General features: G+C 53.9%; 1 protein-coding gene across 1 annotated transcript; it reads right to left on the bottom strand.

Moving 5' to 3' along the window:
• Positions 1-2,833: 2,833 nt before the first annotated feature.
• Positions 2,834-15,545, bottom strand: Efnb1 (ephrin B1). The gene is made up of 5 exons (XM_008844371.2): positions 14,618-15,545; positions 6,145-6,422; positions 5,159-5,251; positions 4,845-4,970; positions 2,834-4,621 (listed from the first exon to the last, which is right to left on the bottom strand). The coding sequence occupies exons 1-5, from the start codon at positions 14,743-14,745 to the stop codon at positions 4,209-4,211; spliced, it is 1,038 nt and encodes a 345-aa protein (XP_008842593.1). The 5' UTR covers positions 14,746-15,545; the 3' UTR covers positions 2,834-4,208.
• Between the last annotated feature and the right edge of the window lie 386 nt (positions 15,546-15,931).

Genomic DNA, 15,931 nt, shown 5'->3' with positions numbered 1-15,931 from the left:
AAATATTTTTTAAAATAAATGAACAATCTAATACTTTCTTCATTACCAGAGAGGGAAATGAAAGATGTAAGAGGCATGGACCTGTCTGCCCCTCATCAAAAGGGGAGTCATGGCAGAGCAGGAACAGGCTCTTAGGTGTCCAGTGGCTCACCAGTCTGGGGTTCTTTTACCCCCCGAACTAAAGGAATCCACGGCAAAGTCCTCTAACCATCCTACCTCTTCACAAACTCCTTATCCCCCAACCTCCATCTTTCCTTTTCTTTGCCAGCTGAATAATCAACCATTGGAAACAGAGCCAATTGCTGTCTCCCCCATGCCCTTCCATTGCTTTTGTTTTGGGCTCTGTGACCCCTATCCTGGACAGGGGCTGGTTTCCCCCTCAGTTGTTTTTCAAAGGGGAAGCCAAAATAACAAGCACTAGTTGGGGCCTTGCCCCCCCAAAACCCCGCAGATCTGAAGACCAGCTGCATGGGAGGCCAGCAGTAGATGGATGAGGAGGGTCCTCAGGTAGGCTGGGGCTGACTCAGCTGGGGTGTCAGTAGGATTGTGACATGCTTGTGACATGCCCAGGCAGGACAGAAGACCAGGCAAGAAGGCGGGTAAGCTGGATTTCCGAGAGTGATTGATGCCAAGCGGCCAGAGGGCCACTTGCTTAGCAGTGTCCAACCTGAGATGGCCCCAGGTGGGTTTGGATCCTCCTTAGATCGTTTGACCATTTTCATGCCCTTGTTTAGAGTCTCAGGACATCTACATCCCTTAATCCTTGGGGATGGCCCCTAGGTTCTTAAAATTGACTGGATGTGAACAAGGTCAAAGGAGCTTTGGCATCCCGGTTTTACAAAACCTGTCCCTTTTAGGGAAACTGAGGCCTGGGTAGCACCTGCTCAGTTTGGCTTCATAGGTCAATTGGGTTCCGCCTGCACAGGAAGCCAGGCAACCCCACCCTCACCTGGGAAGCATCCTCTATCCCTGACTCACCAGGAGCTTGGGCCCAGCTGGGACAGGAAGGAGAGTAGAGGGTGGGGCTGCTCTGTAGCTTCACCACAGGAGGCTCAGCCCTCCTGCTCTAGCTGGCCTGGTCCCTTCCTGACCCAGACAGGAGGGGAAGGGAATGGGGGTTGGGAAGACTCCTGCTTACCAAAACCCCCAAGGAAGACAAAGGCAAATGGAGGAGTAGGGAGAAGTGGAGTTGTTTGCTTCACTCTCAGAACTTCTATTTGTTCATGGTATAATAAAAAAAAAAACAAAAACAAAAACAAAAAAACCTGGGCTTGAATCCTCATGCCCCCGTTCACCTGGTTTATGTTCTTGCACAAATTACAGCACCTTGCAGGGTCTCAGTTCCCTCATCTCAAATACGAGATAATTCCCACCTGCCACCCTCACAGGGCAGCTCATCTCCCTCCAATTTTCCTTTATATCCCTATGCCTTCCTCCCAGGCTCCTAGCTCCCCTGCGTATGTGGCAAGGGCAGTTGACACCTGGGCCAGGTTGGGGAACTGCTCAGTTGGGGAAGTACAGGTAAGGCTCACCTGACCTGGAGTCTGCTGGAGACACTAATCTGCACAGAGCCTGCCCTGGTCCAGAGACCCAGGGCCCACACTGGGCCCCACTCTGGGCAAATGGTCAAATAGCAGAGGCCTCATCTGATCCAGGCACTTCCTTAGGTTAATGAGAAACCAAATAAACAGCCTCTGCCCCAGCTGGCTCCAGCAGCACCCCAGGCTGGCCCAGCCCTGCTCTAGCCCAGCCTCTTTTTCCCTTCCCTGGCAAGTCCCAGTCTCACAGCCCTCCTCCCCGTTCCTTCTGTATGTGCTCCCCACTTCCCCCAGAGCCTTGCCTGCTCCCCCTGGGCTTCCTGCTCTGGATCCCTTACTCACCCTCCCTTTCCTTCCTCCTCCTCTATCGCCTTCTTACCCATTTTTAGCTGCTGGGAATCTCACTTGTCCTCCTCCCCTGACATCTGTCTTAGCCATCACCAGAGGCATTCCCCTGACAAGATCCACAGGCTGCTCTGGGCCCTGACTGTCTGCACCTCTGTCATGGGATGGAAGCCAAACCCTGTTTGGGGCCCTTACCACACTCTCTGACCTGAGCAAGTTACTCATCTGCCTGTGGGAGGGAACGTGGGCCCTCAGGGCTTCTCTAGCTTTAGGGCTTCCACTGCCAGCCAGAAGCCCCCAAGTATGCCAGGGTAGCACCTTTAGTTTGGCCCCACAGTGAACACAGGAAAAGGAAGGTGGTTCTGGATGAGAGGTGAACTGGGAAGTCTGAAGCCTTCCTAGTGTCCAGCGAGCCAGAGATGAGACTCATCTTGGGACGTTGTTTCTATCCAGCTCCAGGCATCCTGGGGCAGGGCAGGGCTGCGCCTGCCAGCAGGTTCCAGATCTAGCCCCAGCCAGGTGGTGGCAGTACCTGCGGACACACTCAGGTCCCCATGGGAACATCCCTTCCCCATGGACCCTTCTCAGCTGAGACTGGTGCCAGACTGGGCAGATGCCTATGGCCTGTGCCACAGAGGTGACAGGACTGACAGAGTGGGAGGATGGACTCAGGCTCCATGACAGCACAAAGGGGCAGAGACACTTGGGGGTGGGGAGCAGCAGGAAGAGAATGGGCACTTGAAGCATCTTGCTTCACACACCTCTTTCCCATTCCTGCCCTGATCATCTGTGGTTGGACAAAGGAAATCTCACACATACATGTGTGCAGGCACATACATACAGACATCACAGTTCATTCTCCAACATCATGACACCATTTTACACTCATTTCTCCATGTGGTTAATTTTTTTTTAGTTCTCATTTTTTTCTAAGAAAAAAGCAACAAGAAAATAATTCAGAGTTTATACAAAACATCTTTACATTATTTCTTCCAAAAAGACTAGTATTTACACAAATGGCAACAGAAACAAAAACAAAGATCCCTTCCAACTGCCACCTGGAAGGGGCTGGCTGTTCCGCTCCCTCTCCCACCTGGCGCTGGGGTGGGCAGCTGGCCAAGAGGCAGTGTGGAGGTGGGTGGTATAAGGCCCAGCTCCTTCCATGGCAGCTCTGGGAGTGCCTGCGAGGTGCACTGGAGTGGCCGTCTGTTAGCAGCCATGCTGGCAAGGAGCTGGGGTCAAAGTGCACTGCAGGCTGTCCCAGCCCTGAGCAGCCTCTTCCCCTTTCCAGGCCCCAGCTCAAGACTAGGGGGGGCCGATGGGCAGAAAAGGAGCAGGCCACCTGGCCTTATACCCGCTTAGGTCTCCACCTTGGACCCCTGTTTGCCCACCAAACCAAAGGGTGCCAAAGGTGAGGAGAGAACAGGGCGGGGGGGGGGACTCCCAGCTCTGCAGAGCAAATAGCCACCTAGGCACCTCACCTCCCTCCACCCCTCATGAGGTCATCTGCCTGAAGCAGCTCTCCTGTTCCCCAGGCAACAGCCAATTAAGACATTAATTACCGTGAGAGTGAGGGAGGCAGGAGATGCCCAAGACTCCCACAAGGAAGGGCTTTTTTTTTTTCTTTTTTGGTGGAAGGGTGGTAGTCAGTACCCAGTACCCCATTGCCAGGAACAGCTTTGTATTCTGAGGGTCTGGAAAGGAGGGTGGGACACCTTGCCCGGTGGCATTCTCCTCTTCCCTGGCCTGCCCTCCCCCACCCCCTGAAATACCAAGGAGTCTATAAAAGAAATGCCATCCTATGCTTCCTGGCTGGCCATATCCTGCCCCAGGCCCTCTTATACTGGGTCAGGCCAGGTTCAGAAAGCCTGGGGAGGGGCTGCCTTGTACATTTTTCCATTTTTTTCTTCAAAAAATAGATGAAAATGAGTTGACAGCTAAAAAATGAACACAAAGGCATTAAAAACAGTGATAGTGGACGAGCAGTCCTGGGAAGGGGAAAAGGGGGTGAGGAGTGGGCAGGGCCAGGGGGCTGTCTCCCTGCCTGCTTGTCCATTAGTGTCCAACCCTGCCCTCCACGAAAGGGCGCCCCCACAAAGCCCAGAGGCCTGGCCAGAGGGGGAAGGCACAAGAGCATGGGGATTAGGGGCACAGGCACCCCCCTCCGAAGCCCAAGGGGCAGGAAAAATGGGGGATTATAAAAGCCAAGAAACTACAAAACTAAATACAAAGGTGGGCACAGCTGGCAAGGGGAGGGGTATAGGGGAGAAAGGAGAGGCCGGTCCAGGCCATGTGTCCCTTGGAGCCTGAGGCTGTGCTGGGCCCTCAGACCTTGTAGTAGATGTTCGCCGGGCTCTGGGGTGGCATTTCCTGGACGATGTAGACAGGATGCCCGTAGTCCCCACTCACCTTCTCATAGTGGGGGCAGTAGTTGTTCTCTGTAGTCCGTAAGGGGATGATGATATCACTGGGCTCGGTGCCCGCTGTGCCACTGCCCCCTTTAGGGCTGGCTAGGGTACTAAGCGAGAGAGCGGCTGCCCGCTGCTGTGTATGCTTGCGGTGTCGTTTACGCAGCTTGAGTAGCAAGACCGTCAGGAAGATGATGATGAGCAGAAAGATAACACAGCCAGCACCGACGGCCGCGAACAATGCCACCTTGGAGTTAAAGAAGTTGTCGGAGTCCCCGCTGCTGCCCCCACTTGCGCCTGGACCACTCTTCTCTTCCTGGTTCACAGTCTCTGAGGATGGGAAGAGAAGCAATGGTCAGCCAGTAGAAGATGACAGTCAACATGATGGCAGCAAACAATGCCACCTTGGAGTTGAAGGAACTCTCTAGGTCCCTGCCGTCACCCACATTCACAAGCGATACCGGTAGGTCCGAGGGTGCATTTCTTTAGACATAGGCTTGAGAAGGTAACATCAATGACTTCTGCTCTCTGAAGAACACCTATATACACTCACCATGCTTGCCATCAGAGTCACCCTGGGGACCCTGACCAGGGGCTTGTGTGGCTGTCTTGACAGTGTTGTCTGCCTCCTTGCTGGGCCGGCTGGTAGTCAGCTGCTCAGGTGTCACAGCATTGGGATCTGAGGATAGGGAGAAGACAAATGTGAGGGAATACTCTGCTAGCACTGGTGCCCTCAATTACCTTGGGTGAGGCAGAAACGGCCTAAATATTAGCCCTCTGCTACTCTAACCCTCTGGTCCATCCCCAGTCCCAACACACCCCAGTCAGCTACCAACATGTGTCCCAAAGGCCAAAATGGGCACTCACCTTGCCCAACCTTCATGACAATCTTCATGGTACGAGTGCGGCACACACCTCCCTCCCGGTTCTCCAGCCCTTCCAAGCTTCCATTGGATGTCGCTGCAGGAAAAAGCCAGAGAAATCAGAAGTTGGAGTTTTCAATGTGTTGCTTTTTTTCTGACAGAACCATCAAGAGCAAGCCAAAAACAGCCACTGGGAGTGAGTGGGGCACAGCAAGCAGCTCCTACCTATGTACCCTGAACCCTCTACTTCCCCCTCAATTGCAAGAGAGTCATTTAGTTTTGCCAGGCCAAAAAAGTCCCCCCCCCATACCAAGGGCACCACTCCTTGCTTTTCTTAGGGGAAACACTAAGGTGGACCTTCTCACTGGGAGATGCCACTCAGAGGTGAAACAACTGGAATTGGTACCATGAGAGGGGTATTTACCTTAACTGGAAGGAATTCTAGATGAGTGTGAGGAGAGCTAGGCTAAAGTCTCCATCTTGTCCCATAAACTCCCTGTGTGATCTGAGGCAAAATGCCACGTACTTCCTTTGGGAGGAGGAAGGGAAGGGCAGTGGCTAAAGATTGAACATGTGCTAGGCAAGACTACCAAAGAGCTACATCTCCAACTCTATTTGCTTTATGGTGCCTTAGCTTCCCAAGAAAAAGACAAAACAGCTGGCTGATCCCAAAGGGTTCTGCCAATTCTGCCATTCCCAAGAAAGAAAAGAGAAAGCAACATGGATTAGAAGCCTTTCCCACCCATGCTCTGGACCCGAGGCAAGCTGGCCACAGGCCATGTGGTAAATGTTGGGGCCAGAATTCCAAGGCCAGGCAGAGACAAGAGCATGCTAGTCTTCTAAGGGGATTAGATCAGGCAGGGCCGTAACTGTGCAGGTGGCATCCTGAGCCACTAAGAAATCACCATTGCCACCCATGGGCAAGGAGGCTGGAGCAAAAGCAGAGCTAAGCCTAGGGAGACAGCCAGCCATGACTGGGTGGGGACTCACAAGTAATGTAGTAATCGTGGTACTTTTTGAACTCCAGGCCCATGTAGTTGGGGCTGAACTCCTGAAACTTGATGGTGAAGCGGATTTCCTGCTGTGGTTTGTTACAAGTGACCAGTACATTGGGGTCAAGCACAGTGCTGCACGCAGCTGCCTGCTCCGGCCGCACCAGGTACAGCTTGTAGTACTCGTAGGGCCGCCCTGCTTCTGCTCGGGGGCAAATGATGTCCAGTTTGTCTCCAATCTTCGGGTAGATTACCAAGCCCTTCCCGCTCAGGAACCTGCCCAGAACAGAGGAGATGGTCAGCCTCAAGGTTGGGGGACCCAGGCCATCCCAGAACCAGGGGAGAAGACAATGAAGGACAGGCCAATCCTACTGGGTGGAGATAAGAGAATCAGCCTTCTGCCCTTCCACCATCCTTAGGCTGGGGGTAGGGAAAGAGAACCACATTGCCAGCAGGGTATGGAAGGGGTGGCCTATAGGCACTGCCTGGCTGGGGGAGCCCTTTGTCCTAATGGGACATTCCCCATGGCCAAATGAACTAGGTACCAAGGTGTCAAGGCCCAGGCTACCTGGAGATGGTACCCTGTCCCCCATACTTCCGAACATGCTCACATTCCTTCAATGGTCACTGCTGCTACTTCTATACACACACACACACACACGCATACTGCAAGCCCACCCATGCCTTAGCCACCACCCCCACAGCTCCCAGCCAAACACTGGGGGAGCTCAAGTTGTCCGGAACCTAGGCCTTTCTCCACATTTTGCTAATCTTGGGCCTGATGGGAGGTAGAAACAGGCAGTGGAGCCAGGATCTGATGGCAACAGTCTCTGGATAGGAACAGCTCTATAGTATCCTTCTGGTGATTCATCCCAAGAGCCTAAAACCTCAAACCTGTCCACTCACTCCTAAGAAGGGGAGGGGATAAAGGGCAGTCCTATCAGGGATAACAGATAGTAAAAGACAGGGTCTTAGGAACCCCTCACATCTGTATTCTGATCTCTCACCTCTATACTGCAACTACCACAGACCCCAAGAGGAGATGACTAAATGTCTTAAGGTGGGCTTCACTGTCTAATCTGGATAGCCAGATATAGGTCCCTGGCCACCTGTTTATTTGTCTCTGTTCTTGCCTAAGAATAGTAAAGAAACTGAAGTTCTGTTGGCCACTTCTGAGCTTAGGCAAGCTAAAGCTGAGAGAAAGAGAAAGAGTACACTTTGTAATCAGATTCCAAAGCTAGGCCCTTACTAACTGTATGGCCTTGGGTGAGCTGCGCAGTTTCTCTGAACTTCAGTTTCTTCACTTATTAAACTAGAGCCTTTACCTTTTAGGGTAGGAACGGTGAGATGAGCACCTGGAACAGTGTAGGTGGTGAATATGTTTGAACCTTTCTTATAAGTAGTCTGCCAAGAAGCAGGAGAGTAGATACCAACACTAAGTACTCTTGTTTCTTATGGAAGAAATACAAAGAGAAGACAGAGCCTGGCTGCCATGGACTTTATTGTATTGTTTGGCCCCCAAAAGTAAATGTCCCACACTCTATCCATAGACAGCTCCAGGCTACCTGTAAGTTACATGTGAGGATGACACTTCAGACAGCTAGGGTGGAAGGCAGGGAGAGGAAGGAGATTGGCTCATCTAACTACAATATTGTGATGCTCAGGGATGATTCCATACAAAGGACAGGATGAAGGTAAGTCCTGGGTGAAGGATAAGAAGTCAGTACACAGCAACAACAAGTACAGAGGCCCCGAAGAGGTGGAAAAGATCAGCTAGGGCTAGAAAGAAATTCCTCAAGGGCCATGACAAGCTGTGTAAGTTTCATCCCCTTAGTGACAGACCCTCTGGCATGAAAGACAATGGAGTGACAGTGCATAAAGAGAATAAAGTTGAGGGTGTCATTTTAGCTCTGTTGGTACAGAACCTCAATACACAGGCTACTACAATCACCTAGGAAGAGAATGGTGCCATTTCCTGAGAGCCATGATGCAAAGGGCACAAGCAATGAGGATATGGTAGGGGCTCTGGACAGATGCCTTCACACTGTCAAATCCATGACCTAGTCCAATGGAGGGAGCTGACACCTCACTAGGCAAGGAGGTGATCTGACTAAGTACATGAAGAAGACGAAAACAACTAGCCCTTCTTTCATGTCATGTGATGTTCCACCAAGCTAGGAGCTGCCATCTTAATGTGTAGGAGGTTCAAAACCAGAATGAGATACTTTTCCCCCTTGCTCTCTAACTCTATAGCCCTGTATGGGACAGAAAGGAAGCAGATATGACATGGAGACTCAAACATTTAAGATAGAATGCCCCCACCCATGCACCATACAAAGCTCACAAGTTTCACCAAAGTGAAATTGCCTAATTCCCAAGGCATTTTTCACTTTTCACTGTTAACACTGGTTCTTCTCCACAGTACCCCCCCCCATGACTGTGGCAAGAATAGACCATTTCTAACATTTTAGAGCTCAAAGGAACCTTAGAGACTACCAACCCAGGTCTTAATATGAGGGAATGAATGATCAGAGAAATGTTCCTATTGAGAGATGCTCAAATTCCTCAGGTTCTAACAGGACCTCAACAGTGGCTGATCCTTGTGCAGTTTTGTAAAATACAGCAACATAGAGGACATGTAAAGGGGGACAGACCAGCTCACCTTTCTAAGCACTAGGCCCTATGCTCACTCACGAGAGGTGTGTGTGTGCCTGCCTGGTGCAGTCTCCCTTGCCACCCAGACGCCAGAGCCCCAGGATTGAATAGGGTTCCTAGCTACTTGGAGTTCTACGTTGAACCCAGGCACATTGAGGAAACAGATGTCTACATGGTGGGGGTAGAGGGAGAAGAAAGGACTATTGCCCCCAACACCTCTCAGAGTCTCTCCAACCTCAGTGAACAGACTATAAATATTCATCAGCTCATCTGCATAGCAGTCAGCAGAAGGAAACTCACCTTCCCCTAAAGTGTGGCAGGGGATGGAGTCTGATGAGACCTGCACCCCTGACCCCAATCACCCCCACTGGTGCCTTCTTGGCATCTACTCCCAACAGGGAAAATAGCACTTAGGCCCTGTGAGGAGTACAAATAAGTTCAAGGATCACAAGGGTTAGGTGTATGGCCAGTGAAAGTGAAGTCCAAAGCCAAACACAGTGCTAGTGATAGTGCCCAGGCACCCTACCTATTTCCCCTTTTCCTCACCATGTTATGAGTGGGAGGAGAGGAAAAGAAGTTTCTAACTTAAACTCTTTAGGTGCTTACCACCTTTCAAAAAGTATTGTTCCTCCCATCAAACCAAGTTTTCCTGTGTGGGGCCACCCCCAAACAAAGCCCCTTTCTGGAAAGTAAGGGGATTGACATAGCCCAGCAGGAAGCCTAAAGCAGGTCACCATGGCAACCCAAGCCCATCCCTCCCTAGCCTCAGATAGTCCTGGGACCTCAGGGAGCCAGCCCTGGGAGCAAAAGAACTTAGGGAGGTGGTTGGAACTATTTCAGCTCCTGTCTTATGGCCTGCCCCCTCTTCTCTTCCCCAGCCCAAGGTTTTCTTCCTCAATATTTCTTCTTAGAAGTGCCACCATTACTGCTCAAAAGAATCCTGGGCTATGAAAAGCTCAGAGGATCTGTGGACAGTAACTACCAACACCCTGAACTGATCAGAAACCAATGGCTCCCACTCCTCACACCACCTACACCTTTAGTCTAGATGAGTTCTTCTCTACCCTTCTGTAAGCCACTGACAGGAGGAGAGCCTGCATCTGGGACAGCTGTGCCCAGAAAGCTGCTCTGTCCCACCAGCTCCACACTTCCTTCCCACCAACCTTTTCTTCAGGCTCCAGCACACAGCTTTAAGAGGCAGCCTGACTCCTGGCCACAAAAGTCTAAATTTGGTAGAGGACTCTAGCCACAACCTTGATTTGGTGACCCCACCGTTACTAGGCCCAGGGTGGCAAGACTGGTGGAGGACAGACCCCAAGCCAGAGCTCAAGTCTGCTCTCATCCCAGCTAGGGTGGGGAGCCCCCAAATTAAAGGCTCCTCTTTCACTCCCCCAGCTCCACCCAGCCCCCGAGGCAGCAGGAGCAGGCCTGGCATGTCCCAGCAGTGCCCGCCCAGGCGTGGGTGGGCAGGAACAGCAGCTGGGCCCTGGCACACACACAGCTCTGTTGGAGGCAGGAGGCAGGGAAGCCAGGAGAGTCCTAGAGGAAGTCACTCTCCCCACCTACATGAACTATGCCCTCTTCTCTGTCCCACCTGGCCAAAACTAGTTTACTGGAGTTTAACCCTCCCCATGCTTTTCCTGAGGTCCCCCTGAGAGAAAGAGATTCCTGGCCCAGAGAACTACTCAGATCTGGGAGGGGTAGAGTGTCAATCTGTGAGTCGGCTAGGTCACCTGAGCAGGTTGCCCTTAGAGCTAAGCCTAGGAAAGTTAAATGAAGAAGTTAGAACACTACTTACCCCACACAGGCAGGGCTTGAGTCATAAAGACAGATGCAGGCCCGCTTGGGAGGTGAGAGGGAAGCACCCAGGGGCAGCAGAGGTCTGGTGCCTCTTTCCAAACCCCACTTTGAATTCCTGTCCCTCGCAGCAGGACGAAGTGGAAAGAATGGCACATAGCACAGCTCTGCCCAATTCAACAAGTCACTGGCTTACCTCAGACAAGTCATTTCCCCTTTCTGGGCATATGCCTCCTTCTCTGGAAAATGGGGCCAATGCCTACTTCCCAGGGCTCTTGGGAGCACCCGATGAGATCATATATGAGAATGCATTGTAAGTAGCAAGGTGCTATCTGACTATTACTTAGCATGCCAACCACAGTATCATTTAGAAGTAGCAAGCCCAAAGTACTTATACTTCTTGCTGCTAGCATCCTGACCCCAAACCACCACCATAAACACACCTGAGAGGAGCGGCTTCCAGAGTTTCAGAAGGCTGCTGGTAAGCAGTCCATACTTCAGGTCCCCTTCTAATCAAAGGGTGGGCTCTTCTCCCAAACCTGATATTCCCATGGCAACCAGGAGCCTCCAGGCTGGCCCACTCTCTCTGTAGCCCTAACCCTGGAAAACAGTGATGCACAGTAGTATCCAAGGCCCACCTACACCCATTCACCTGAGCTGTTGAGGCAACTGAGAGCCTGATGGAACAAAGTCCCTACCCCAGCTTCCTCACAGGCCATTCTTGCCCTAGCCTAGCTGCCCTGGGTGGGGGTAGAGAACAGGGAACTTTAGGAACTGCTGGGTTCTCGGCCCTCACCTGTGGCCAATGAGGCACAAAGTAGCATAGGTCAGGTCACTAGCCACTCCAGAAAGTAGTCCCTTGAGCCGGCCTCCCCAAGGACTGTGAGCTAGAACAGCTGTGAGGGGGTTGGGACCAATACTTTGACTTGTAGCAGGCAAGCTTGGGTTGGGGTCTGCAGCTGCCCCACCCATGCTGGAGTCAAGGGTCCTGGATGCCAAAAGGAAGACCCTGCCCCCACCCCATTGTAGAGAAGGTTTGTAATGTGATCACAAGCACATTCCCACTCCCTGGAGGTGGGGGAACCTGAGTGGGGGGCAGGAAGGGGTCAGAATGGGACCGAAAGACTGAACTGCAGCAGCTGGACTTGCTGAGGACTCAAGTGTGAGGCCTGCCGGCTGCACTACACTCCCCAGGGGGAGCAGCTGGGGGAGGGGGCTGCCCTGGGACCATTTAGGCAGTGGTTCCCCACCTAAGCCAGCACATGCACGTTCTGGTTTCCCCCAAGCCCCAGGGGGACCAAACCCATCTTCCCACCCTGTACTCTTGGGGCAAATCTGACAGGAGAGACCCAGGAGACAGAAGCTCTTATCACCCAGGGACTACCACCCTGGCAGGTTCTAACACCAATTCAGGAGAGCAGCCGGCTGGAAGTCTAGAGCTGGCCCTTCAGGCTCCCCTTCCCAGTCAGGGTTGGGGCTGAGTGTGCCCTGGAACCTGGAAGCAGACCCCATCACTTCTTTATTTTGATTTTTTTCCCAAGGAGGAAGCAATTAAGCAGGGTTTATAGGCACTGGGAGATTTTTTGAGGGAGGGGTGCCAGCTTCTGACAGGGCTGAGGAGAGAGACCAAAAGCCAGGAGAGGAAGAGGGGAGGGATGAGAGAAAATGAGCCTGTGAGGGAGAGCACGGGCATGTGCAAGAAACAAAAGGACTTGAGAAAAAGAGGCAGAGAGTGACTAAGAGTGAGAGGGAGTGTGAGAAAGAGGGAGAGCAGGCGAACCTAGCTGGAGAGGGAGGTGAGCTGCGCTCCCTCGCAGGGTGTGAGAGGGCAACGATACTGGCCTGAGAGGGAGAACTCCGGCAGGGCACAGGAAGGCAGAGACAGAGACAGACACTGTTTATTGGAAAAGCCATGGCAGCCTGAGGGTTGGGTGCGGTGGCACAGGCAGCCCCCAGAGGAGAGCAGTGCCTCCCTCCTGTCCTCCTGTCCTCTTCTCCTCCTGTCCTCCTGCCCCACACTCTCAGCAAGAGACACAGACATAGGCTGCATTCTAGACCCCTGGGCATAGATGAAATGGGGGTGGGCACCAGGATGAGTCCCAACCGTTCCCAGAATCTGCTCGATTACAGGAGAGAATCTGGGCAGGTTCTAATGAATCCAAAGTCACCCCCATCCCCACCCCAGGATGCTTGCCCTCAGCTTGAGAACAGAATGGGGGGGGCGGCAGAGTGGACACAACCTTCCCAAGATTGTAAACTGCTCTAGAGCTCTACAGACTCGCCAAACATAAAGGAATAAGCTTCCACAGATCTTGTTTCTCCCAGCACCCTCAACTCTGTAGGAGGGCTCTTTTCCAGCTGTGTACTTCCATAGTATCTGGACCCAAGAGAGCAATTAGGTCACTCCCATGAGCCCACAGGAAGGGTTACCCCAGGCAGAGTGCAGTGTTCCTAGCTAAAGAATATTTCCAGTCTCCTTACAGGGAAGAACTGGGTACTTCACAATCTTTTTCATGGGCTTACTAACCTAGAGGGGCCTCAGACCAATTGGAGCCCCAGCAGTTAAAGCTCTGGTACCAATCTGGCTTCTAGGTAGGGGAGAAATTCTTGTCAGTCCCTTCTCTTGTACAGAGGCAGAATCCTCCAGCCTGACCCTCCTTTAGCCACCAACCAGTAACAGGACCCTACCTTAACCCAAGAAGAAAACAAGAGGCGCCTTTCTCTCAGTCCAGGCCTGAGAATTGTACCACCCCTGGGACCCAGGAGGCCAAGGCAGGCAGGAGCCTGGGAAGTTAGTGAAGAGCCCACAAGAGTGGACAGGAAGAAATTTCAGAAACAGGAATCTGAGAACATGCAAGGAACAGGTCAAGGCCCCCCAGTTTCCACTAACTGGGCTGTCCACACACTGCCGGGGCTGCCAGTAAACAAGGGAAGAGGGATTATGACCCTGAGTTCCATCCTGAGTACTAGCTGCCAAAAGAGAAAAAGGTCCAGAGGTCACAACAGCCCAGAAACCACTGAGCCACCGCCCTGAAAGGTGTGCGTTGTTTAGAGGTGGGGGGAGAGTTAGAAAGGAGAAAGAGAAGAAAGAAAAGACATCCTTTATATCGCTGCCCCCCAAACCACTGGAGAAATCTAAGCACCGCTCGCAGTCCAGGGGACTTATGTGTGTGTGTGGGGGGGGGTTCATACGAGACCTGCCTGGGCAGGAATCTCACGTTCCCCACCCACCTCCCTCACTGGCTTGGCCGCCACTCTTAGCCCTGGCTGGCCCTCTCGAAGCTGCTCGGCTGCCGGCTCCACTGGCCCCCCGACGGGCGCTGGATCGACCCCCCCCCCAAACAACCCCTCTCCCACTCCGCCCCTCTCCACTCGCCGCCTTTGTGAGCCTGGGAGCAGCGCCCGCCTTTCTACCACCCCGGCAGGGAGAAATGGGAGGGGAGGGGGACAAGAAGAGACGGCAAAGAGAAAAGCCAGGGAGGCAAACAGACAGGGAAGAAAGACAAATGAAAATGGGAGAAGCTGGAGAAGGGATATATATACAGACGCTGCCACCCGCCCCGGCGCTGGGTCCCGAACCGCGTTTCCTGACACCTAAGCAAATGAGGAAAGGGTGTTCCGGCCTCGTGCCCGGCTCGGGTCAAGCGAACCCCGGGAGCGGCTCTAAGCGAAAACCACCACGTTCCCAGGGGCCCCGGAGTGGGCTGCCCCCTCGCCCCCACCCAGCTCTCGAGAGCCCGGACACCCCGTCTCTGCCTGGTGTGACCACCTCGGCTTGATCTCGGACGTGCGGAGGCCAGGGCCAAGGAGCCGATGGGTCACAACCCAACCAAGTGCCCCCACCCCACCCCGCCGCACCCTGCCCCGCCTGCCAGAAAGAAAACACTAGAAACAGCCAGATACAAAATAAGGCAGGGTACGTCCTCCCGGCCACCTCCCCACACGCACTTGGGAGCGCACGACCTCACCCCAAAGGAGTGTCTCCCACCCCCAGGGACCAGAGCAGATAAGTTACTCACTTGGGGTTGAGAGAGCTCCAGGACACTGGCTCCAGGTTCTTGGCCAGCGGCGTTGCAAGCCGGCACAGCGTCAACACGACCATCGCCACAAGCCACTTGCTGAGCCAACGCTGCCCAGGCAGGGCCATCTTCCCGGGGGCAGGACGCACTTCAGGGTCCCCGGGCGCCTCCTCAGCAAAGCTCGCCTAGCCTGCCCGTGCCGCGCTGCGCTCGGGAGTCACTCAGGCGCCCATCCTCCGCAGCCGCGGGCCTTGAAGCTCTCCCCTCCCGCCGGCCTCGGAGTCGCTCTCCTCCGCCGGCCTGGCCAGGAGGACTCACTGGGCAAGCGCCCCCAACCTGGGCATGGGCTGCGGCCTCCGAGTCGCTCCCCTGGCCTCTCCGCCTCAAGGGGCGAGACGGGGGCTCGGCGCCCCCGGGTGATCCCGCCGGATTCCGCTCGGCTTCCCCCACACTGTTGGAGACTGCGTGTCCTCTCCCCGACGGGGTCTCCCAGCGGAGCACTTGGTGGTGGCCCCGACGCCTCGACCGTCCTGAGACTGACGACCCTGGGAAGAAGCGGAGGGGTCTCCCCACAACGCGAGTTCGGTCCCCAGGCTCCCAACTGGGTCCCCCTGGCACAGACTCCGTTCCTCCGGGCCACACTGGGACTCTAGGCTGCGCGCCCCACGACAGCTTCTACTTCAGCGCGGGCCCGGCTCAGTGTACTTAAAAGATCTCTGCGACGCTGCCCAGCAAACCAGTCCCATTAGTTTGCGCCTCAGAAGACTCGGCCAGATAGCCCGGCAGCCCGGTCGCCAAGTCCTGGCTTCGCGGCGATTGAGCCCTAGTGTCAGCAGCCAGCGTCTCATACACCTCCCACTGCTGTCCAGCACGCATAGACTCCCTCCACCGCAGCTGAGCTTTCTACTCTCTTGCTCAGGCGAACGCAAGGCCAACCCTGATTCTCCGAGCCAATAGCAAGCTCTGTAACGGGGGGTCCTTGCCCCAGGCCACACCCACCGAGCAGGAAGGGGCGGGGCTTCGAGGAGCTCTTAAGGACGCTGCGCTTGCTCGCGACGGCACCAAGCTGAGAGTGTGGCTCCTGCGGTTAGGGTTCGTCCTGCTTAGTCTTCTTCCCAGAGTGTTCTGTTCGTGGGAAGTTGGTGCTGGCCTGTACGCACGCTTGCTCAACATCCCAGTCCTCTTACCTGGACCAGACAAGCCCAGGCCCAAGAATCTCCATAAAGTACAGTTCTTACATTCTTTTTTGCACACATACGCGCGAGCCCAGGAGTACTCCCGTTTCCGTGGCTAAGTCAGCCTGCCTGCTCCTGT

Source organism: Nannospalax galili, unplaced genomic scaffold (genome assembly GCF_000622305.1).
Source record: "Nannospalax galili isolate Female #2095 unplaced genomic scaffold, S.galili_v1.0 scaffold280, whole genome shotgun sequence".
In the NCBI taxonomy this organism is placed as follows: domain Eukaryota; kingdom Metazoa; phylum Chordata; class Mammalia; order Rodentia; family Spalacidae; genus Nannospalax; species Nannospalax galili.
The sequence above is the reverse complement of the archived record's forward strand: the minus strand, read 5'-3'. Positions and strand labels throughout refer to the sequence as shown.